At 36.0% G+C, this 27,040-nt stretch overlaps 1 protein-coding gene across 2 annotated transcripts; it reads right to left on the bottom strand.

Moving 5' to 3' along the window:
• Positions 1-8,038: 8,038 nt before the first annotated feature.
• LOC121870364 lies at positions 8,039-25,603 on the bottom strand. Of its 2 annotated transcripts, none has more exons than XM_042372157.1 (2): positions 25,504-25,603; positions 8,039-16,495 (listed from the first exon to the last, which is right to left on the bottom strand). In XM_042372157.1, the coding sequence occupies exon 2, from the start codon at positions 16,471-16,473 to the stop codon at positions 9,709-9,711; it is 6,765 nt and encodes a 2,254-aa protein (XP_042228091.1). In that variant the 5' UTR covers positions 16,474-16,495; positions 25,504-25,603; the 3' UTR covers positions 8,039-9,708. The 2 variants fall into 2 exon arrangements, with proteins under 2 accessions (XP_042228091.1, XP_042228092.1); XM_042372158.1 differs by lacking the exon at positions 25,504-25,603 and adding an exon at positions 25,303-25,462.
• Positions 25,604-27,040: the final 1,437 nt, after the last annotated feature.

Raw genomic sequence — 27,040 nt, 5'->3', positions numbered from 1 at the left:
TTGTGTGCGACCTTCGTGAACATACCTTAATCTCTAAAAGTTAATATTTAGAGTAAATGTACAATAACCTTAAATTTCATATTGCTTTCCTTAACCCTAAACACTTTATACATTGACAAATATCACAAAATGAGACAAAACAATAAATATATATATTGATTGATTGATGAGTAAACAAAAATGTGAACCTTGTCACAAAAGTAGCAATGTAGCGATTATGACCAGCATCTAAAATTTTCAATAAGGCTTCTTTTCCTATTGAAAAGACAGAAAAGAAGCAATCCTTAGTGAGATAATTTTTAAGGCTCATAATTGCTCACCACATATTTATGGCATTTTAGGAACTTCACAACAGAGAACTCGGACTGTACTGTAGTAGCAAGTAGCTGCACATTTTGAGGAAGAAATAATCACATGGTATTCCTTGTATCTCAATGGAATAGGTTAGACTTTCTTTGGAGGGTCTGCCAGGTGGGTATATGACCATATACTGCACAAAGTAGAAAGAAATTTTCCTCACAATAAATACTGAATATTAAACACTTTAAAACTCCCAATATTGTACAGAAACACTAAATGTTCAATCTGTTTATGTGTGTGTGTGTGTGTCTTCCCACAGATAAGGTGACTAGGGTTATAATCTGGTATTCTGTATGTCATCCATTCCTTTACCACTTCCAACATGACAAAGTTAAAAACAAGTGTCAATATTACAAATAAAATTCAGTATATACATGTAATGTGCAGTATGATATACTACTGTATACACTGAAGAAACAAAATTAAACATATTTTATATAATTTTTTTTACCATGATTAGACTACTGTACTAGGCATCAAGGAGTGTTCTATTATAGTCAGGCTTTCACTGGTACAGGAGGTCCCCGACTTACGAATGTCTGACTTATGAATACCAGCCAATACAAAGGGGTTAAACATTAAATTTACAGTACAGGTGCTCCTCTACTTACGAACGAGTTGCATTCCTCAGGCTTGTTTGTAAGTCCAACTTTACTCCTGTCGATACCAAATATATTATAAAAATGTAAAGATTATGGATATTTAGTACAGATATACCCTTTAATACAGCCTTCAAACCTGGCTCACTCTTCTCCTCTTAGGTAATGTTTGTTCTATCTGGAATTTTTTTCAAAATAATCCAGTCTCATCCACATTAAACACCTGTTCTGGCAGGTAACCCCCCTCAGTGATGATGTTTGTATCTCCGAAAGTTTGTAAGTTGAATGTTCTTAAGTAGAGGAGCACCTGTACAGTATTTTAATTACCTGACAACTTATTTTTGATTTTCATTTATTGTATTTTGTCATTCTATTTCTATTTTTCTCTTAAATAAAGTGATTTTAGATGTATATAAGGACTTAGGCTATGATATAGTGGGATTTTAAACATTGTTCTGTAAGTACGGTATGCACATAGCATGTGTTCCGACTTGCATGCAAATCCGACTTAAGAATGTCCTCAGGAATGGAACCCGTTCGTAACCCAGGGACCCTCTGTATTCTTTTTGAGCTGATACCCTATCATGAAAGCCCTCCATATTAGTTCATCAGTACAATGAAGACAGGCAACCATTGTGCCGAAGCAAATTATACAATACTGAACTATGAAGTATCAATACAGTACAGGAATATTTAAATTCTGTTGCTGTCTATGGAGATATGATAAATAATCATGTCACAAGTTAGTTACATTTATCAAAATTTTAGGTTATACAAATACTTTATGCAAAAAATCTAAATTAACAAGACATGGGGATATTTGAAGACCCTGGAATAATAAGAAACTACAAAAAAAAAATATTACGTCATTTAAAACAAAGGAGATAAAGATTTTAAAAGAAAATCATCAAGAGAAATTGAAAATAGCAGCTTTCAAACTGAACAATATACTGTTCAGTACTTAGTAAAGTGAATATTATTAGCTTCCTCATAAGAATGTTGGCAAGTCTTTTCCATTTACAGAAGAAATTGAGTATACTGTACTGCTCTGTAATCCTCTGAATTATTACCTTACATAAGAATTTCTCATTTTTCATAGGAATTTTGGACTTGACTGTAATTTTAATTTTTACAAATTCCATGAGCTCAATCTATCCTCACAACATTTCTACCCCCCAAGTATAGTAGTAAATAAATAAACATGTAAAACAAAAAAATTAAGGTATGAAATCATATTTTATAGATAAAGAAAAAAGACATGTGAATGGCAAGACTTCTTCACAAGAATACTCCCAGGATCCTGCCTTACACAGGTTGCTATCTAAATGCCAGAGGCAGATACCTTGTCCTTTTAGCTCACTTCGAATTGCAGCATAAACAACTATTTACAGGACAGGTACAAAGTGAAACTAGGGTTAATGAGGTGGAGCCACAACATTAATCCAATGGTTCCTTTAAGAGCCAGTGAGTCATTATGTACACTGGGATGAATCTTCTTGTTGGTTCTTTGGACTTGATCCCCTTAGTAATAAACTTTTGTCTTCACGTTTTTGTGCCAATAAGGAAACCTATCAGTGGAGAAGGGAAAGACTCCATCTCTTTCACTATGCCTTAAATGGGATTTAATACATAAATCACTTATTTTATGACCTATGGCTCATTCAGCAAGTGGTTTTTGAGATTCTAAAGCCACCTAAAAGGGGGTGGAGGAGGGCTTGTGTTAATAGCACCAACTGAAGCACCTACGTACCTCAAAATGAAAGTTACCAGAAGTACCTCCCAGTGCCATACAGGTAATTTACCAAAAAAAAGGAAACATGATTCTAAGCAGAATTTCTGATGAGTGGTAGTGGTAATAAACGAAGATACTGTACAGGGTGTACTTGTAAAAATCTCTCTGAGCAAGGGATACAGATCCATGAGTTCTCTTTAAGGCATTGAGACTGGAAGGAAAAGTTAAGATAAAAATATCTTTAAGTGAATATTGATTTGTGAGCTCTCTGAAGGCCATGAGTATCCCATCATGCCAAATTGCAGACCAAATAATTTGGAGTGAAACCAGCATCATTTGCCCATACGGCTAATGTTTCAATAGTAAATTACTGACATAAACTGATTGAAAAAGGAACCCGAGTAAAAAAAAAAAAAATACTGATACAGGGAACTTAATTGTGTTTGAAATAATTTATGAATTGAAGTGCAAAATGCTAGAGATCATAAAACAATACTCCATATTAAGTAAGAGACTAGTGCATAGCACAGGAAATCTGCACCAGGAATTAATGACTAAAAGTAACATTTTAAGTTTGAACATTGAACAAAGAAATTCTTATACAGTATATGAATGAGGGAGATGATGACAACGATGAAGTGGTGGTGATACTGTACTCTGAAAACCGACAAGGTAACCTTCTTCCTTAAAGACCACAGTTAACTAAACATAAATAAAGAAGAATACACCTCTATACAGTATAAGAAATCCTACAGATGAAAGTGCTAAGAACTGGGTTAGGTCACATGAAAGAGAGTCAAAATCAAAAGAAAGAGACAAGACAAATATGCAACCTCTGACCGAAGTATAATCATTGTTTAATCTGGATTCAAGAGACCCCCCACCCCCACGAGAAAGATTTAGACCAAGTTATTCTTGAAAAACAAAAGAAAAAGGAACAATTGTAAAGCAGCCATATAAATGCATAAAACTCACATTGAAGTTTATAATTCTTCCAGGGGTGCACTGCTCATTACCAATATTTAAAATCAAAGCCTACAAGGAGTACAGTACTTTAGTCAATACAAGTTGGCAGCAAGCCGAAGCCGAATAAAATATGGGGATTAAAGTTTGTAACTGTAAGTTTATAACTGAAGAGTTGAATCAAAGAGTGTTAGTTACCAAGTTTGCCCATTCCTGTGTATAGTACCTGATTGCTTGTGAGCTTTGAAAACAATCACTGGATCAGGGGCAAGATAACCTTGTAAACCCAGTTCAACTGGGCAAGTAGCTGCTTATGCAGTAATTTATCCTGATCTGAGAGGACAGTGTACCAGCCTTGTGGAGCATATTTAGGTCCCAAGGAAGGGCAAGATCTGCCAGGGTGTTCTAATGTGAAATTTTAATACAATATTACGTATCAAATGACTTGTAAGCCAAAAAAGAGCTTTTCACCTGTCAGTACATAAGATTCTTTATCAATTTAAACAGCCAATAAAAATATAAACAATCTTTAACTTTGCTTTAAAAAAGCACGTTTACACAGTTATATTTCATAACCCATGCATAGTCCTTCTTCAGATACTGTTGCTTTACATTACACAACAATAATTTCAATCAAACTATAACACACTATAATCTAATCTTCAAATACATTATCTAAACCAGCATACTAATTAAAAGTTAATTTGTATTGATGCACAATGTACTAAACAATGCCATGGAACTTGCTAAATTTCATTCGTTGAGTAATATTTCTAAGTTCAAGGCAATTAATTAGTCTGAGATAAAAGGTGGACAATTTTCAGTGAATGAAAACAAAACAAGTATTAACCACTTTATATCAAAAGTGTAACATACAGCACTTGTTGATAACATCCCCATTATTTTTAATTTGTGTAGTGTTAGTCTATTGAGAAGCTAAAATCATTCCTGGCTGAGTATTTTTACCGATCAGTAAGGCAACTGAGATTATTAAAAATGTCATTTGGAATTACCTACAGATTCAGGGACAACCTAGAAACTTTTTATCTTAGAAACATTTGAACTTTATAACCACATTTTGGCAAGCCAGCTTTACAATATAAAACAACTATAGCTTCTTTGTACTTGGCAATTCATTGTGAGTGGCTGACAAGATATTCACTGCTGCCTTTACTCAACAAGATGCACTGATATATAATACACTCACGACCTAATATACTGTAATAACTAATGACAAGTTCTTTTCTCTTCCCCTGTACTTGTAAGCAAATATTGTCTTTCTAATGCAACCAAGACTGCTGATACAAAAAGAAACAAAGTAAGAACAATAAATAAATGTGTATGTGTGTGCACTGCCAAACAGTAATGCATTTTAGTACTGTAGTATAACATTCAAGATGGAATGAATAAAAAATATCTTCAGATAATTGACTTGATGCTCAACATGAATACATATGGTGGCCATAAAACATAATTAACCAAAGTCACCAAATTTTCTTATATAAATGTCTGTAATATACAAAGTAGATTTTCATAAATGAAACAGAGACTGCCATATCCGAGAAGGAATTATCATTATGTAAATAAGCAAGTGCAATGATCTAGAGCCACATAAAGACATCCTGACATCAGTACCTATCATCCACAAAAGCCCTAATCAATGGCACATAAATAATCCTCTATATTATACACCATAAGTCATAATAATAGAATTTCAGGTAATCTTTGAAGCTTTATATACATACTACATACATACAGAGGGTCCCCAACAAATGAACGCCCGCTGATACGAATGGGGGTAAACTTTAAATTTACAGGTAGTTCTGCTATAACGCGATAATTGTGTTCTTGTAAAATATCGTGTTATAGAAAATCGCGTAATAGAAATAACAGGGCTTATGGAGAAAATAGGGTTAGGTGCAGATTACTCGAAATCGAAAAAATTTAGAAGTTAGCCTAACACAAAGGATAGCACAGTCTAAATAAATGTTACATTCATATCTAATACTGAAATCATACAGTAAATGTAACACTTTACCTTGAAAAAATATGAATGTAACTTGATGGGGGAGAAGGGTGATTTTGAGGTTGATAACATCAAGCTTCTCTTCAAGTGTTATATCCTTTCTTTTACGATAATCACCGGGAATTTTATCATCAGAACGCTTTTTGGAGATATTCTTCTTTACCATATTGACAGTTAATACCACAAAATTGGAGAAATAGTAAGCAAAAATCGCGTTATAGCAAACAAGCGTTCGCGTTATACAAATATTGTTCCGAATTCATAAATCGCGTTAGAGCAAATTCGCGTTATCAAAACACGCTTTATAGCAGAACTCACTGTACAGTACAGGTACGTACTCTATTTTATTTACACGATGACTTAATTTTTACTTTCGTTTACTGTGTTTTGTCATTCTATTTCTTCTTTTCTCTTAAATTAAATTATTTTAGATGTATATAAGGACTTAAGCTATGCTATAGTGGGATTTTAAATAATTTTCTGTAAGAACAGTATGCACGTCCTCAGGAACGGAACCCATTCGTAACCCAGGGACCCCTTATCTATACATACATACATACATACATACATACATACCCTGCATCACAACAAACACCATAAATATGTAGTACAGGGGGGGGGACCAATAATGAAATAAAAAATTTAAGAAAAAGACATTAATGTGAATATCAAATATTTCATAGCAAAGTATATGTGAAGCAACATGAGGAAGAACGATGAGGGATATTCTCTATTACAGCCATAAACTTGCACCAGTTCTACTACCTTCTCATTTTGGTGATTCTTTGATAAGGCTACAGGTATAACTTTTGGAGAGTATCCAATCTTCACTCAGTACTGAACAATTAATATTGAAATTAATTTTATTTCTTTTGAATTGTAACCTTCCTCAGGTGGAGCAAACTAAACAAACCTTGGCTAATTTTTCAAACTTCTCTTAACCACCAAAAAATATTTGCAATGTTTAATGTTGCAGTACAGTATTTAAAATAGTTCAAATCCTCAGTATCAATATGTGGCCTCAACTGTGAACATTATGCACTTTTTATCCATTTCTCTGAGCAATCACAAACATTTCAATAAGTACCCACTTCATAACCATTCATACTTCATTACTAAATAATATGGACCATTACTTCAAAGAAATTTATGAACTTAGAAACATAAGCATTGAAAATCAAATACCTCTGTAACTCTACTGTGTACTCACACTGTGGGTCAACACATGAAGCATTGGAAATTAAAGTTTTAGCTTTAGAAACAATTAATTAGAAATACGTACTGTAATTATTAATGTACAGTACTGTATTTGTAAAGACATACAATATTAACCGTGATACAAAAGGAGGAAGTTTTACCACTGGACCAATCTCTAGGTAGGGAATTATCTAGAAAAATAATAAACATTAAAATACTGTACAATGAAACTTCTCAGATTCAGAGTTACAGCCTGGGATGACTTGGTTACATTCTGGCTAAAGCTGCACTAGATCAAGGTCAAGGCAGAAAGTCAAATTGGCAAGGCAAAAGGGATCATAGAACGTAGTCATATTTCTCTGATAATTTTAGAATTCTACTTTGCTGTGAGTAACAGAAAAGGATCAATGTAAGAAGAATGAATATGAAAATTAATAAGTAAGAAGAGTTACAATAAAAAGTCCAGTGTGCTGAAAAATGAAGGGGAATGCTGGAGATATGAATTATCTGGAGAATTTACAAAAGTACACAAGGTGGGGGAAGAAAACGAAGGAGAATTGATGATATGGAGACTAGAGATATTCAGAAGAAGAAAGAATACAATGAAGAACAGTACATGAGAGGTGTTAATATGAATGAATCCAGATAGCTACATAGAGAACCTATGAATGAAGTAGATTTTGCTTTTAAGCTCCTCTACTAACTGCTGGGATATGGAACACTAGATATTGGCAAATACCTGTAGTAGGTATCATTATCAAATTTATGAAAGCATAAAGCAAGATAACGAATCTATTACTTTTATCAATTTATACTGTACTGTATGCAAGCATTATGATAGAAAAATAATGTATCACTAGTGGTTGGTTCCAATTTACGGATATATATATATATATATATATATACAGTATATATATATATATATATATATATATATATATATATATATATATATATATATATATATATATATATATATATATATATATATATATATATATATATACACACACACACACACACTTGTATATATATATGTGTTTTTTTTAGCAATTAATATCTTCATAAGGTACCACCTCACTTCAGTGTACTGTACTGTATGAGAATTTTTTTACTATACATACACACAAGGCTACACTTCCATAGTCAGTGGAAATTAGGAAAAAACAAAAAACTCTAGTATCACTTTTTTTTTTCACTTGGGATTGTTTACCTCTTGTCTGCATATTTTGTTTTCATACATTCTACACATGCATACATTCTTGTTTCTTGCTAATGCTCCTCACATTATACATGTACTACAGGGTGGTTCTTTCCCTGAGATGTCAGCTTTACTGGGAGAATTTCTTGAGTTTACATTTTAAGCCTTTGTGTAATCTACATTATATAGCAAATTTTCATTTGCAAATACAGTACATACTGTACACATATTCAGACAACCTTACTTTGTGGTATTCCAAACATTTGCTGAGATATTTCTGAAAATCATTTTTTGAGCATACTTTTCCTGTAATTTCCTTTCAATGTGAAAATAAAGAATACCAAATTCCAAAAACATCATAATATAACATCTGATAATCCCATCTGCAATTAGTTTATGAAAAAAAACAAAAAAAACAAGAACTTTAAACTTCAAAACAGTGAAAGCAGTAAAAGCATACAAATTCTACCTTACAGAATAAGCTTACCAGGTATACACAGCTTAATACTCACAACCTGACCAATGAAACATTCTTTTTAAAGACCAGTTTATTAATAATGCCATGGCCAAAATGCCACTTTATATTAATTTTTCTCATCTAATACACCAATATAAAAGAATTTAAAATGAAAGGGTTTCAATTAATTTCAATGTTGTAAAAACTGTTTAAGTTCCTGTCAGTACAACTATGTACAGTACAGGATACTTAAACAAATCTTCATTATACAGTAGTACTGTATAATGTTACTTTTTGTAATTTAAATGGGACTAATTTACAGCATCTGTAAACTGCTCATTATCAAGTTCAGAAGGTGAATACAAGTGTAATATTGTATCCACAGCTTCCAAATCTATTTTTCTCACTGTACACTAATGACACAGCAATGAAGTTTAAAATCTAACTCAGCTCATTTTTGTTGGTAATATGTCAGAGCATAATATACAGTTTCAAATTAACACACTTGTTATATAAAAAAAAAAGATGACAATTGAATGCTTTCTATAAAATTAAATGATAACATTATCTCTTCCAAAGTTCTGTTACATAACATCATTCAGGCACATTACAAATTCTTGTTACATCAAACAATAACCCCATGCAATGTTCCACTGTGTTTAACAGCATTATAATCGCACATCCTAGGAGCATAAAAAGTCTGAGCCAAGTTTCCTTAAACAGGATAAATTCAAGGTCAGTGAGCTTGTGCATTGAGTGCTTTCAGTACATATATTCAACCAATTATTTAGAAATAATAAATCCATACACAGTATAGGTAGTAATAAGCACCTTCAAATCTTAAAATCTCACAGCTATCAAATTCTTTAATCCTAATTTACATCCTAAGGTCACACCACAAATTGGCATATTTAGCAAGGTTCAATACTGTACTGGTGTGACTGACTAGGGTTTACTGTCGTGACAGTATAGTTTTTAAGTTACACATTATTTGGGGAGATGCATATAAAACAATGCATACTTGTACTTAATGAAACACTTGTTCAAACTACAACAGCCACTCAAGTAACATTAATTCTACATGTATGAGCTCTCATCTTTTCAAGGATCATAGGTTGTGTGCCTAATAAAATTTGGAAATCAAAAATAAAAACAAAACTGGTTTAGCCTGTCTCAGCTAGGTGCCATGGAGTCAACTTCACGTGGGTGAACAGTCTTGACCACCAACCACTGACATGCTGAACATAGCAGTGAAATTGTAGCTTTATTGATGTTAACTTGTACACTGTCAGAGCTATCATAGTGCCGTGAACAACCAGGGCACATCATTTTGTTTATGCGGCAATTCATAAATATATCATATAAAAGAACCGAGCACCGAGGTATATTACTATGCAGGTTCTTGCTGGTTGTCAAGTTCACCGACACAAATTTATTTCCTTTATTAAATGCACCATTGTGAGGATTTTTTTTTTTTATATCAGTTGTATCAAGTGATCTCAAAGATTTATGACATCGTTCACTGGCTTCAACAGCTGCCTTGCGCTTTGGTCTTGCTGGACGTGCATCCTGCTTGTTCAGAACAGATTTTTTATCACACAAGCTGCTACTGTAACAGCTATAATTATCTGTTGTATATATACGCTTGATGACAATACTACACTTCTTTATGTCAGGAACGACTGGATAATCATTGCCTTCATTAAATACACTTGTTACAGATGATACAGAAGCGTCACTACTGCGGCTACATCTCCGACTGGACGCACGTGAGGCACTAGCTGAGCTGGCACAACTTTCAATACTTGGTGCTGGGGATGTAGATTTCAAGTGTCTAACCCTCAATTTTTTAGCTGTGCACAGATGAGTTTGGTTTTCAGTATCATTTTCTATACTACTTCTATGAACACTGCTAATGGTCACTGACTGCACATCACCATTTCCCTCATCCTGAATTGTTTCAGAACCCAATCTCATGCTATCACACTTGCTTTCTTTCACCTTTGCATCTGTACAATCATCTTCTGGTGAAACTCTGGTTCGTAATGGATTTGCAATTGTGATTCTAAGTGTTTTCTTCATCAAATTTTTATTTGTATCTAGTTTGGTGTCTTTTGACTCACTACACAATATAGGGCTTCTTCGCTTACTTGTTCTTTTAGGACTGTCTGATAAGGTAGATTTACAGTCTTCTTGAAAACCTAATTCTCCTTCTTCAATATCTAGTTTATCTAGTCCCTCCTCACAGTTTATGTCTTCTCTTCCATTTATTATACTGTCAATGGTCCATCGAGTGTACTTTGACAAAGGATATTTCACCGAGTTTCTACTATCACACCCTAATTCAGTAACACTTGCATTTTCTGCTCTGCAGTGTCTTTCACTTTCACTTCCCAAATCACTATGGAGCAATTTCATTTTTATAACTATTCTATCTTGAGAACTCGGAGAGGCTCCAGACTCATGTTTAGAGGAGGAAACTACTGAAGAAAACTTCTCTGGAGACCCAACAGAATCAGAACAGCTTGGAGAACCACTAGGGCTTATATCTACAGGTGCTTTGACACATTTTGAAGGTACTGGATGTTCATTTATGTGGTGTGATGTTGTTGGACTTGAATGAAAAGCACTTACATCAAACTCATTTGGTGTTACATCCATTAATGATGACTCATTATTAAACAATTTTCCTTCTACAGAATTTAGAGGATTTGCAGGATCAACAGTGGAAGAACCCAGAGGCAAATTTCTGTAGTGTGACTGAATAGTGACATGATGAACAGAGGTCTCTGTCATCTTTGGGTCAATATAGGTGTCTCTCCCATCAGGATGGACAAGTGAATCTATTGTACCTGAATAATCGAGTGAATTTCCTATGCCAGAATGAACACCATAACCTTGAGTACTTTGAACATGAGACTTTTCAGGATGAGAACTATCTCTAGCACCAACATGAACACCAGAAATTCTAGATCTTACATGAACACCAGCAACTCTTACATCAGTGTGTGCTGAAGAATAAACAGAACTGGAATGAACAGACAATTCTCTTTTGCTACAATAAGCAGTGGACTCTCTTAAAAGAGAATCACTGGAATCATTTGCACAGGGATACATAGAAGATTCTTGTCTATCCAAGTAAGAAGGTAGATCTCCAGTGTGGTGAGAACCATAGCAATTCCTTGCATTTGCATATCCAGGTGATCTTGAACTTGGTGATACAGCAGTTTCTTTAAAACTGCCACAATCAGGAATACTTCTTGGGGTTGTGTAATGAGACGCATCTCTGAAAACCGGGAGTCCTGCATTGTTGTTCTCTTTTTTCCTGAGTAACTCACTGGGACTAGAATGTTCAAATGATTCTGTAAAACTAGGAAGTGCTGTTGATTCTGTATAGCTGCTACCAAGGCTTGCTTCCTTGAATTTCATATCAACACGTGGCTCCTCCAGAGTTATATGCTGAGAGTTTACTCTGAAATCTGACATTGACTGTGCATCTCTGTAACTATCATCTGCTCCTATTTTATTACTTTGAACTGAATTTGATGGTTGTCTACAACTTGCTGCATAATCAAGCAGTTCCCTCGGATTGGAATTGTTAGGATCCATGGGTTCTCTGAAACCAGTGTAATCAATGGGTTCTCTGAATCCTGGCAGAAATGGCTGTTTGGGACTTGTGTCACTCAAAGTTTCTTGGAAACTGGGAAGAATTTCTCTTGGGCTATTATGACTTACACTATCTCCAAAAGAAGGAAGAACTTGCTCTCTAGGGCTGGTATGGCTCACAGTTTCTTGAAAACTGGGTAGAACTTGCTCTCTCGGGCTGGCATGGCTTACAGGTTCTCTAAAGCCTGAAATAACTTGATTTCTAGGGCTGGTATGATTTACAGGTTCCCCAAAAGGGATAATTTGGTCCCTGGGGCTGTTATGGTTAATAGGCTCTCTAAGACTTGGAAGAACTTGCTCTGTAGGACTAGCATGATTTACAGATTCTCCAAAAGATGGGCTGGTATGACTTATATTCTCTCCAAAACCTGGTAGAACGTGCTCTCGAGGACTAGTGTGACTTACATCCTCCCTAAAATTTGGCAGAACTTGTTCTCTGGGGCTGGTATGACTAACATTTTCTCTAAAGTTTGGAATAGACTGTTCTCTACAGTCACTAAGGGCCATTGTTTCTCTGAAGTTGGGAATGGCTGGGGGGTCCATGTAGTTGCCAAGAATATCTTGTCCTCTGTATCCTGTTGAAGCAGGCTGCTCCTTGAAGTTGACATGTGGAGTTTGTGCTCTAGTATTTGCATGACCTTGGAGTTCACTCATGTTAGGATGCAATGGCATGTCCCTATAACTGCTGTGTGACTGTGAAGTTCGTGAATTATTCTGTGAACTCGGGTCTCTAAAATTGCCATAATTGTGGGGCACTGAAGAATCTCTATAATTATGTTGTAATGATGACTCTCTGAAATCCGGAAGCAGTGGCACTTCTCCAGGATTGGTCCTTGAATGTAGAGATGCTTCTCTATAACCTGTGTGAACAAGTGAATCTCCATAATTAGACTGAGTATACTGCTCTCCTATAATGTGACCTGCATGAGCAGACATCTCTTGAGAAAGTGGATGATTTGACAATTGATCAGAATTACTGTAACTTGGAAATTCTCTGGAGTTTGTATGCATTGAGAAGTCTCTTGATCCTGGGTACATCATCATTTCACTGGGATTTTCATGAAATTCACCAGAGTTTGTTGGAACATTGAAAGGTTCAGCACTTGAATGTGGGGTATATCCCCCAGCAGGGTTTATTGGAGTAGGAAAGCCACCACAACTTGAGTGTGCACGGAACCCCTCAGAATCTGTTTGTCCGACAAGTCCTCCTGGATTATGTGAAGAATAATCTCCAGAATTGGCAGGCTGAGGGAATCCACATGAATTGGTCTGAGTTGGATATCCTACAAGGTTGGTCTGTGTGGGAAACCCCCCCGAGTTGGAATGCATATTGAACCCTCCCGAGTTCAGTTGTGCAGAGAACTCGTTAGTATTAGAAGGTGTAGAGAACTCCCCTGGATTGTTGTATGGAGAGAATGCTTCAGAACGTCCAGAAAATCCTGGGAACCCACTAGAACTGGCACTTCCAGAAAATCTTTCAGAATTAACCATATGTGGGAGACCAGAAGGCAGTATCTGTGAAGGTATTCCCATAGTGTTGGCCTGTGACAAATGTCCTCCTGAAGTGGAGTGTGGTGGAAGTCTTTCATTGTTTGAGTGTGAAATGGTTCCTATAGTACTAGTCTGTGGTGGTACCCCCATCATACTCATCTGGGCATGACGTCCAGCAGCAGTAGCGGAAGTTGAGGCTGATTGAGGAGAAAGGCCTGTAGACCGTAACTGTGGAGACACTTCAGCAGAACCAGATTGGGGAAGCAGTCCCATAGATCTGGACTGTGAAGACAGTTCAGTAATCCTAGACTGGGGAGACATCCCTGTATACCTTGAATGTGGATGGATTCCAGTAGATAAAGCCTGTGGTGAAATTTGAGCAGACCTGGATTGTGGTGATACTTCAGCTGATCTGGACTGTGGAGATAAGACTGTTTCAGTAGTCCTAGACTGTGGAGACATGTCACTTGATCTGGATTGTGCAGACAGGTCAACTTCAGCTGATCGAGACTTCGACAATAAATCACTAGGCCTGGACTGTGGAGAGACTTCAGCAGAATTTGACTGCGGGGACATCTTGGTTGATTGTGAATATGGTGATAATTTTGCGGCATGTGAAAGTGGAGACATTACAGCAGGCCTTGACTGTGGAGACATCTGTGTAGAATGAGAACGTGGGGACATTTCAGTAGGCCTCGCCTGAGGAGAGACTTCTGCTGGCCTCGACAATAGAGATACTTCAGCAGATTTTGAGTGATGAGGGAGTCCTATAGATCGTGGCTGTGACTGATTTCCTGCAGACCTTGATAGTTGAGGAGTAACTGGTCTTACATAAGAAGAAAGTACAGCTGACTTTGACTGAGGAGATACTCCAGTTATGGTAGATTTTGTAGTAGGTCCCCTTGGGCTTGTATATCTCAGTGGTCCTTTGGTGTTCATATATCTTGGTAATCCTCTGTGATCCGTGGGCATTGCAGGTCCTCTGAGGTTTGGTTGCAAAGCAGTTCCTCTGAGAGAATTCTGGACTACTGGTCCTCTTGGTCTTAGGTGTGCAGCAAATCCTTTGTGTGCAACTAGTCCTTTTTGAGTTATATCAACTTTTAGTCCTCTAATATTTGCAACTGTAGGGCCTCTCATATTAGAGTGATTGGGCATTTCTCTCCATGCTGGGTGCAGAGGGGTAACTTTGGAATTTGGATTTATGGGCATGCCCCTTGGATTTAACTGAGTAGATCCCTTACGGTTTGAAATAATTGGAATGGCTTTTGGGCCAGCTTTGACAAATGTCCCTCTTACATTATTAGCTTTACACATATCTTTTGACACTGTACGACTGATTTGTCCTCCTGAGAAGTGACGGACTGATGATCCACTCTGGATACTGACAGATGCAAGTCCTTTAGAATTAGCATTAAGTGATGATGATCTAGAGTATGATTGTGTTGATAATCTACTAATACCACCAGGTTTACTGATTTCTATGTTGGCTGTAATTACAGAACCATTATTAGTAACATCATTTTTAGTATTTTGCACCATTTCATTTTTCACTCTACCACTATTATCTGTACTATCAACCATTCTTCTTACTATAGTTACACCCCGGCTGGCTAATGTCGATTCAATCTCCATTGCTGACCTATTTACACGGTTATTTGTATTTCCACTGTATTTTTTGCTTACAGTATGAAAGTTAATTCTTTCACTACACTGTACAGCATCACTGCTCTGGTTACCACTATCACATATTTTGCTGTTAAGTTTTGCCTGGTCTTTGTTATCAGTGTTGGAAAAGCTTTTAGTCAATAATTTCCCATTTCCATCACTTGGATTTGATTGTTTCCCAGTCAGAATATCTGGGCTATCACTCTGACTTACATTATCACCATCTTTTTTTACAAACCGAATTACCTCAATTTCTGCCTTGTTGTTAACATCTTTTCCTTCCAGTGCACTCCCCTTAACAACATGACATGAATCAGAAGCTTGGTTCACTTCTTCATTCACAATGGTAATACCCTGTGCACTGTTTTTCTCTGCATGATCTGCTTCAGTAGTTCCCTCATTCTCTTTTGGTGCTTCATTTTTCCCATCCGTTAGTTCCTGCAAACTGTTATTTTGAACGCACTCTGCATTAGTTAGTTCCTGGTGGTAGTTATTTTTTTCACTGTCTACATTTTTAATTTCATATGAACTATCCTTTTCTACATAACCTACTGCTACATCAGTAACTTCCTGACTTGGGTTCACTTCTTTATCATTTACATCTACTGTATTCTGTGCACTGTCACTTTCAACGTGATCTTCAACAGTAGGTTCCTCATTCTGAAGTGCTGTTTCCCCATTCAAAACTGCTAGACCCTGTGCATTGTTACTTTCATCAGGTTCTATATTCGTAAGCTCTTGGTTGGAGCTCACCTCTCCCCCCTTCACAGTTCTTTCCTTTGTCCTGTTACTTATTACATGATAAGCATCACATAATTCCTGACTCTGATTCACTTCATTATCATTCTCATTCACCTCTTCTGGAGTTACAAAATCATCATTACCTAAACTCTGGCTGTTCACAATATCACTAGTTTCCTGATCTTGGTCCACTTCTTCACTATTTTCATTTACTTGTTCCGATGGTTGTAAATCCTTAATGTCTGATTTCTGACCCTTACCAGTATTATCACATAGGTCAGATAAGTCGGGTGGTTGGTTGCTGGTGTTTGGGACATAGGGTGGAGATGCCAGGGAAGACCTCCTCCGTGCTACCAGCGACCGGAGTCCTGGCATAGCTTTAACAACTCGACTGCACCTGGAAGGAAGGATGAATGAATACACTGTACAGTTGTTATTATGAGCAAATCTCAAATAATGTACATGATTCTCAAAGCAGCAATAATTATCATGTACTTAAAAGTGCCATAATGTAATTAATGCTAAACAAATCAAAGTCTCATCTGTCTACCAAAAATTAAGAAAGTAGGTCAAAAAATACACAGTTGTACACCAAATTGGTGCACAACTGTGTATTACCAAACACAATTTAAATACCGGAAACCTATCACTAATTCAATCAGTTATTATTAGACCAAGCATGCCAAGGCAAATATTTAGCTGCTAGCTACTGTAATCAGCAGCAATGGCAGCAGCAACATTTTCTTAAGTTTTTCAGGTATACTAGTGTTATATGCAATTTGGTAAATTTCGTTTGTTTTCAATAATTTAAATCTTTCCCCCTGCCGCGTGCAAAATTAAAAAAAATAAAGATACAGGTACTGTACAGTATACAGTACTGCTAAAATGAAGAAAAAGAAAAATCTTAAATAGCTAATGAAACTTGCTGACATGTGTACAGTACAGTCAATCCTCACATTACGCGGTCCCGCATTCACCGTTTCACCGTTAACGCGGTGCCTTGCCAGAACCTAACATGCTCACATTCCGCGGTCGTGAACCCCATTAGGCGGAGAGCAGCTGGCAAGCCGCGCCATTTTTGGATCCAAACCTCCCGCCATCCGCCATGTTGTGTAAGAGGCGCGAAAATGGTGCGCACAAGGTCGCCCAGTCATCAAAACATTACCAGTTCTTCACCCGCCACCCACTACAGCCGGCCCAAGTCAGTGATAGTGATAATTATAGTGAGGATATGGACTTATATGAACTTTGGGGGGTTTGACAAAGAGGCCCTGCAAGCCTCTGTGGTGGATAGTGATACAATTGATACAAGTGATACAGGTGAGGGCCAATAATCTGCCCTCTGCCTCGGAACCAACCGCCCATCCCCGTGTGCCCAGCCATCTTTTCTACTAATGTAAGTGTTAAAAAACCTAATATTATTGATATTTCTCTTAATTATTAATTGTGTGTGCATGCCATCATAAAGTTAAGATAATATTTTTACTACAACATAGTTGTGTGTCGTCAAAAAGTGGAGTTTGGGGATCGGCCTGGACTCCATTTCAATTAATCCCATATGTTATGTTGTTCACTTTACGCGTTCCTCACTTTCCGCGGTACCCTCCGGGTTACATTAACCACGTAATGTGAGACCCAACTGTACTTTGTATTGTGGTGGGGTTGAGATATGAGGCAAGATGGGGACTGAGATCCTGGATGAGAATGCTAAGGAGGCTATATTGTATGTAGTACATGGTAATCACAAAAATTAGCATCTTGTGGGTTCACACTGTACTGTACATATTTCACAAGTAAAAATTTCAAACTACAGTAGTACAGGCAGTCCATGACTTATGACAGGGATTGTTCCTAGACCCCGATCATAAGTCGATTTGTTCGTAAATTAGAAAAGTGTTAATTCCTTAGTTTAGATTAAGTTACAACATAACCCTGCAAATACTAAACAACATTACTATCCCATACATAACAAATAATGTACAGTAAATACTATAACAAAAATTAAGTGATGCTAAACAATATAGAATAATGAAAAATATTGTAATAAAAAAAGGGGGGTTTTAATTAAAAATTTTGGCGATGAATGTACAGCATGCCCTGACAATTCATGGATTTTTAATTTGCGGACCTCGAGTATTCGCGGATGACACCCTGGATGTACCCAAGAATGTCTAAGGTAGTTTAAAGTTGCTGCCATTTTCGTGGCTGGGACAAGGAGCCATTCATTATAGAGATAGAAAATTCTTTTACCTGTCTTGTAAATGTGCGCGCGTGTGTAGACACACAAATGAATAATAATCGGAAAATCTTCTCACAAATAATCAGAAACAACACAACGAAATTTAGAATAAATGTGAGTCTATCCTCAAGTTAACTTTAATAACAAAGCACGGAGTTGACTTGAGGGTAGACTCACATTTATTCTAAAATTTGTTGTCTGTTTCTGATTATTTGTGAGAGGATTTTCCCATTATTATTTATTTGTATGTCTTTTGCACACGCACACACGTGCACGTACACCTCCACCACCAAGCACTGGAAAGGTTTGGCAGCCAAATAATGCACCACCCTCGATATCGCCACCTCCTGCCACCGGCAGCCCCCCACCCACCTCACGCAGTCCGCCACTACAACAAAATTCAGCCCATAAGAGCCCGCACCAATAGATATAAGAACAGCACCATCCCATCTATTGTTAAAATAATAAACAACTCCTGATTTATGTACTGTACAGCCCTGTAAATGTATTCAATGCATATTATATCATTATGTCTAAATCAAATGTAAGTCTGTATATTTTCAGCCGCCGGCTGCAACTCTATTAATAAACCGTTTATTATTATTATTATTATTATTATTATTATTATTATCATTACACACACTACATCTCTGACCACGTAGGGTCAAGATCTATTCAGGTGCTGCTCCCACTATGCCTGAGAGATGTGGTATTTGCAGCCTAGGCCACAAGATGGAAATGTGTACCCTGTATGCAAAAACACAAGGAAGCCGGACACGAAAGCGAAGGGTACAAACTGTCAAATGAAACATCAAGCTTGGAGCATATCATGCCCAGAGAGGAGAGAGGCTGAAGGATCCACTGGCAAAAATTTACCCCCAAAATACAACAGATGCACCTCAGAACACATTCCTTGCAGTCCTCCCACCAGGCTACAGGACAACTCTGAATTCATCGGGAAAAAAAAAAGTCTCTGCAGGAGATTATGATAACTCGGTGGACTACACAACCGCTGCACCAGAGCCAAACAACAAAAAGATAACAAAGTCCAAGAAGACCGGACAGCTCGCCAACTGCACTGGCTAACCATTACCCCGGAATACGATCCGCAAATCCATTAACATCCAGGTTCCCAATTACTGCTGGGCAGACAAGAGGCAAATGACATAAATAAACTTCCCCATAGTTTCAGCCTGCCAGGGATCAAACCCGGGTCCGCTCGCTTGCGAGGCGAGCATGCTGACCATTACACCACAGGTCGCTAAACCCCCTTAGGCTACCACCCGACCAAAAACACCCTAGCCTATAAACCTACAAGCTGCATCCACAGAAGAACAAATAAGAAAGATGATCACCAATATGAGTGACCATTTTTACTATTTCGAAGGAAAACGATACCAGCACCGAAAACATACTAAATGCAGATATGAGACAGTTCACAGGAAAGATGGAGGAACACCACAACTAAAGCTGGAACAGACAACCCCCCCTGAGTTAGATGCCAGACAGGAAGGAGAACTCGCCATGCAAGAGAACACCCACAACAGTAAAGCCTCCTCCTTGCAACAGATTACGAGGAACAGAACAGCAAGCACAGTCCGTCAGCAAACTCATGAGCACAGACAAGAGCAACAACACCCTGAAAAAGAGTAGAAAAAACGAAAAAGCAGGGATCCCCTGCTGGTCCCCCCTAGGAACAGCTGCCAAACAGCACACAATTTCCTGTGGACAACATGATTCTCATCAGAGTGACCATCCCCAGTTCAGAGCAGAACCTGTTCATTGTGGAGATGGATTAGAGGCGCAAACTGTTCGGCTACATCTGGCAACAACAATCTTGTAGTACAGTATATAGTAACTATAAACCACAGGACAAACAAATAGAAGCCGGTGAACTACTGTTTCTAGCAACACAAGAACTTGTGCTCCTTGCTAGGGTCTTCAATACTCACCATCCAACGTTCAATTTGACTTCAAGAACGAACCAGGATGGTCAACACCTAGTGGAACTGCTGACAGATGTTTCAGAAATCACATTCCTTAATGCTGGGGAACCAACACACATACTGGGTGGCAGATTGTACCTCGCATTCATCTTCACTGAACTCGTTCCAATAGTCCACTGGGAGGTAGATGCTGAACTGACCAGTGATCGCTTCCCAACCTCAACTAGTACTTTGAGAGTGGAGCTACTCCCTCCCGAATCCGTATTTTTTTTAATTTAACAAACCTGAATCCACAATACTGTATATGAACCTAGTTTGAACAGGTCAGTGTCTGTTGAAGCTGAGGTCCGTTATAGACGATCTTCGTTATATTGGGGGTTTACTGTATTACATAACCGAGGAGTCTAAAAGCAAACACTGGCAGAAACAGACTACAACTCTGTCATATTTAATGTGACATGTTTATATCGTCATTTAATGCTCTATTACTGGGAATATAATTAAGTGGTTAAGCAACAAAACATAAAATTTTCTTAGTTACAACATTGTCATATTTCGAATGTGATGTGTGCATCATCATTGAATTATCCGAAAATTTGCAATACAAGTTACATCAGTTATAATTCATATGAGACATATGTGAATTATTATTAAATAAATTTTCTGTTAACTGGGGGTATAATTATGTGATTAAACAACATAACACACAATTTTGTAAGTTACAACTCCGTTATATGTCGTATGCTACAGCTGTGTCATGTTTCATATCTGACATGTATACGTCATCATTTGATTAATTTTCTATACCTAGGGTGAATATGAGGTTAACAACATAGCATAAAATTTTCTAAGTTGAAATTGAAATACGATTACTGTAATCTTTTTTTTTTTTAAATCAGACATAGGTGACTCCAAATTGTATCAGAATCTTGAAAGTTCGATTTTTAACTACTAAATACGTACATAAAAATTCACCCTTGCCTTGTTGTCAGACTGTAATTCTGAGATTTTGAGCATAAAAGAGAAACACTATTTTACATCAGTCTTGAATGGAAACTGAACAAAATCAAAAGACTCAGTAGACAACTCAGGGAATCTTCATCAAAATTTTGTTTGCATCCATGGAAATAAAGTGAACTGAGCTAAAAACAGTTCAAAGGTACCGAAGGAGTATGGAACTTCTGTTATGAAATGTGTCATCATGTCAAGACTGAACTGACTTGACACAAGTAGAGTAACTATATTAATCCCTTGACCATAATTTATGATCCCGACTTAAAGATACAGCAACTGTCAGCCATGCCCTTCAGTCCTTGACACCTGGACTTAAAAAAAACAAAAAAAAACACATGTGACAGCTACAAGATCCAGGTGACTCCAGTGACCCCATGAGGTTTATCGGAGCTCAGCAACCCTAAGCCCTATGCGACCCTTATGATGCACCTTCTAACCCCCATTTGGAGTTGCGACTGTGTTTGGAAGTCACTGCTCTATACCATATACAGGTATTGTATACCTATATAATTCCTCTGACATAAGTGTACTATATGAGTATTCTATTACAGGTTGTGCCTCTCTAGTCCGGCATTCCGTGGTCCGGAACGATTTTAGTTTGCCCAATAGCCAACATCCCTGATGTAACTCAAATGTAATTTGAGTTACACTACCATCACTTCACTTTGGAAGCAGAATTATGGTAGCATTAAAGGTAAATGAAATAGTATTTTAACCGTATTACTTTTTCTTATTTATTTATTATCTTATGTTTTTATGCTTTATGTAGGGTGTTTCGAGGGTGACTTTCCATGGTCTGGCACTGGTCCGGTGCCGGACTAGAGAGGTACTACTGCCTGGGAAGATATTGGAAGCATAATGTATTGTCTAATGGTAGACCCTGCTGCCATATGGCATCACGAAAATTGTGACCAAGTGCCAGGTTGCTGATCTGTCTTTCTGCCTCCTTTACACACAATTGCAGGGTCTCAATTGTTTCTCTTACTTTGACGACACAACATACTGTACATATATTGTTTCTCACTATTGATTTTTTCATTTTTTAATTTCTTTATGGTTCTTTATCATTATTATTATTATTATTAGTGTTGTTATTATTATTATTGTTATCATTATTATTTTATTTTTAATTTTGTATTTTGTATTATAAATTTTATTTACTATAAATTATTGTTTAATTTTTATTTTTGTATTTTTATTATAAATTTTATTTAATATGAATTATTATTATTATTACATTTTCGCCTACCAGGCCCTGATGTGGGTCAGTGACCTGTGCCCGGGTGGGCTAATCCCCGTGTAAAAAAAAAAAAAAAATGTAAAATGCTTGGCAATTAATGAATTATTAAAATGTAAGACTTCAACAAATTGGTAACATACTGTAATTTTAAGAACAGGGTAACCACTGTATTGTCTTTTATTTTTAATTGTTTTTATTTAATTTCTAAGATATGTTTCTCTTATGTACAGTACTTGTAGTTTATGGATCCATATTTGGCATGCTCAGCAATGGAACTATTTTAATTTTTCGCTCATTAAAAATTTGTACAGTAAGCTGATAAAACAAACCAAAATATATTTTTAATAAAGTTAAGTAATGTAAGGTTGGTTCACTTTGTCTATTTTAAGAAACCATGTTTGATACCACAGCCTCCAAGATGGAAGCCTACTGGTACTCTCAAATAATAATGTTTACTGGTGCCTAATTTGAAAAATAAGAAGTGGTGGAACTCTAGTGAGACAGAAACATGTTGCGAGCCAACTGAGCCTACAGAACAGGCAAGGCACTTAGTTATACTATTGCCAAGGCCTATAGGGGCACATTGTGAAGATATTATATATAGTACAGTACACAGTAGTGATGGCAGTATTTATTGATGTGATTACATTTATAATTTACTCATGCAAAATAAAAGTGGTGGAACTCCTTTCCAGTGCATTCCTACACACATTAAGCACTGATGTTAACATTTATGGTACTCACTGCCGTAACTAAGAAGTCATGGTAGAATAATGTATATTATGTCTATATGCTGTGCACATAATATTCATTACGAAGTGATTGTTTGACCAGTATACCTGGACAAATAACCATCGGCTATCTGAAAGGGACCCGCAGGAATTGTGTATAATTTTACTATGATTTTAGTGGGATTCTGCTTAGGTTGGCTGTGGGCATTACACTAGTCATTACGCTATTATTTAAATGTTGAATGTTACAGCACTATCTTCTTGTATCATCTTTTGATACTCCATGATACACCACGTCTCTCATGGACATATGTTGTATAATGCAGCTTAGGTTAGGTCAAGTCAACATTTTTGGAGGTCAATACCTGATACCTAAACATTACAGAATCATTAATAATAAATATTGAGGTGTTGGTTTTCTTAACAAATTGATTTTGAATTTAATCTGATTTTATCTTGCCGGGTATTTGTATCCTTAATTTTGAATGTGCAGTATTATTTCCATTTGATCAATTTTTTTCGAAGTTTGAAATTATCAATAAAATTGTATGTAGAATTTTCTGTGGCCAGGAGTACTTAGTTTTAATTAAGATTCTACTCAGTTATTTGGCTGGATACCGGTCAAATAACCCCTGCCTATTTATTATCACCGTAAAGAAAAATTACTTATAAAAATAAGCAAATCAAACTTAAACAAATCTAATATAAGCTTGATCCTGTACTGTGCATAAAATATTAATCCACTCAACTTAATTTTTTCCCTCATAATAGGTTACAATATTTATCTCAATTATAAAATTTCATGTAGCTATGGCAAATATAAGAACACATATATATATACTGTACCAGTTTTAATATCCAGGAGCTACTTGGCAACCAAATCTGTCAATACAGTCAGCCCTCAATTTTCACAGGGGTTAGCTATGAGCTTAAAAAACTTAGTGAAAATAGAAACTAAAAAAAAGAAAAGAAAAACAGTACTAAGGATCAATACTGTAGTAAATTGGGAGTTAGGTCTCACAAGATGACCTCCCTCAATCCTCTTTGAGCTCTTGGTAAATAACTTTAAATCACAGAGACAAACTAGAACTAATATCCCAACACATATCAACATAGGGTATCATCTGCAAAATTTAACCCAGTAATTTGTCCATTAGTTAATTTAGAATATTGATTATCATCATCAGCTTTGTTAAGAAAGTGTCAGTTATCAAACCACAAAATCCTCCTTATGTAAAAAAAAATCATCTCTGTTTTTTTACTTCCCTCCATTATATATATATATATATATATATATATATATATATATATATATATATATTATTTATTTTTTTTATATGAAAAATCACAACATGAATTAAATTAGCACACCTGAGCTGGCACAGCATTGAAATTATAATTTCCAAAAGAACATCACATTATCAAATGTCAATACACTAAGCCTGAACTCATATTAATTCCATAATATAATGTTCATGACCTTGCATATGCTTTAAACAATATAAATAATTATGCTTGATCACATATACAAACAGCAAGAGTTCTCTAAAAGAAAACTTTGTATTATGATTATTCAGCACCAAAAATTCTTCACTAGTTCACAACTCTGGGTATATGTTTCTAATCCAATATCCACAAATATTGACCTTATAACTTTAATGACTGACTTGCACAATGTGCCACACTAACAATTGTGTTGTATTTTTACAATAAAATCACTATTATAATGGAAAAATTCACTTTCAACAAATTTCCTTCATTTAACTTAATTCTGGCTAACTGCCAATTTTTCCATGAAGACATTTCTTTCAACATCAGATGTTCATATTTCATTCTTCAATGAAAGCAGCTGTAGTGAGTTGTATTTGCACTGTTACTCGGGTTCTGGCCAGCACACATCAGATGAGATTAAATTTTCCTGTTGATGTCATTTTGGTTCAGCCTCCTTCACTTGGCTGCTGAGAAATTCACTTCACAGAGTCGACGAGGTTACTTATTCACACTGTTTATAGTAAACAAAGCATGAATTATCACCTTAAGACGTGTGATGGTACTCGTGCCACAACCGCTCACGCAACTAACCAATATAACCTTGGCATTCCCAAACTGGCCTCAAGCAACTCCGTGTTGTGAACACTGAACCAGCGCCACCTACACATCCCTCCCCTTCTGGCCCTAGTATGGCTCTATCTTATAGTATCAATATGGTAATCAATACTTAAATTACGCCCTTACTTTGGTATTACATCCAAGTTTCTGAAAGGTACTAATTAGGAAGTAGGTCACTTAAGAAAACGTAGACAATCCTTCTGCGCGTTCACTCGGCGCGTCCCTGGCTTTTGTTATGGTAAGAGTTAGCGATTAATTACAGGCCAAATAATAAATCGAATTATCAGAATTATCCTTTTACCCATCAAATAAAAAATAGGTATACAGCGTATTATAAAATTACAAATAAAAGTATTTTAAAACCATTTTCCCTAACAGATAGGTTATATCGTGTTTATCAATCGCAAAAGAGCAGCGGGAATTTTGAATGGTGTGTTTGGGACAGATGAAGTTACCTATTTAGTGCCAATGTGCTGCAAGAATGTAAATATAGCTTGGCTTTGCAAATTTAATTTCGTATAATCTAGTACCATAGATGATTTGATATTTGTTCCAGCTACTTGTGCTTTTACAAAATCTGTTCAGTTTCAGGAAAGTCTGAATTATCGAAATACTTTCACCAAAATTACATCCTTTGCAGTGTGTGATCTTGTATGATTTCTCAAACAAATGACGTATTCAGGAATATGAAGTCAGTCTTGTAATGGCGCAATTGTGAGTTATGAAAATTTGCATCCAATGCAACAAAAATATTAATTAAGTGATAGCTCGTGAACAAGTAAGTGGTTTTAATTATCATACCTTAATTCATCTTTATTTTTGTCATTCTGACTATCTTAACAGATAAAGTAATGATCAACAAATAATCTACGCTACATGTTTGGCACATAAATATCTAATAATTTCTCATAGATCGTTATGAACTGTCCACAGACAGTGTAAGTGTTAATATTGTACCTGTTTGCCCAACATGTCCTCCACTGACAATTAAATCAAACTATGCTAACGCAAGGAGTCGATTGCCCTCTATGAAACCACCACATGTAGGATATACAGTAAATATACACAAAGTGTTTGACTAAACACCACAATTCCCCTCTTACAGTAAACGCCGACCTATGGCGTGTTCTCTCTTAGGTATTCACAGTTACCCTGTATATATATATATATATATATATATATATATATATATATATATATATATATATATATATATATATATATATATATATATACTCAACACCTCACCCCCAAGACTCGAACCCACGAATCCTAGCAGGGTGAGGTGTTAATTATATGTAGAAGTCCGCGTGCTTTATTGGGCTGATGAAATAATGAAATATATATATATATATATATATATATATATATATATATATATATATATATATATATATATGTATATATATATATATATATATATATATGTTATATATATATATATATATATATATATATATATATATATATATATATATATATATATATTAACATAGGTAAAAATAATTTATATCACAGATAATCCACAGTAAAGACACTAAGGTTCAAATATTGTAAAAGATTTGGAGATTTAAAGAGTGATATTAGTAAGGAAAAAAGAAAAACGTATTGATCACAATTCAACACATTTTTTTAATGCATTTTGTCATAAGCAGGCTGTGAA

This window comes from Homarus americanus, unplaced genomic scaffold, assembly GCF_018991925.1.
Source record: "Homarus americanus isolate GMGI-L3 unplaced genomic scaffold, GMGI_Hamer_2.0 scaffold40856, whole genome shotgun sequence".
Classification (NCBI taxonomy): domain Eukaryota; kingdom Metazoa; phylum Arthropoda; class Malacostraca; order Decapoda; family Nephropidae; genus Homarus; species Homarus americanus.
This window is presented reverse-complemented; position numbering and strand designations above follow the sequence as displayed.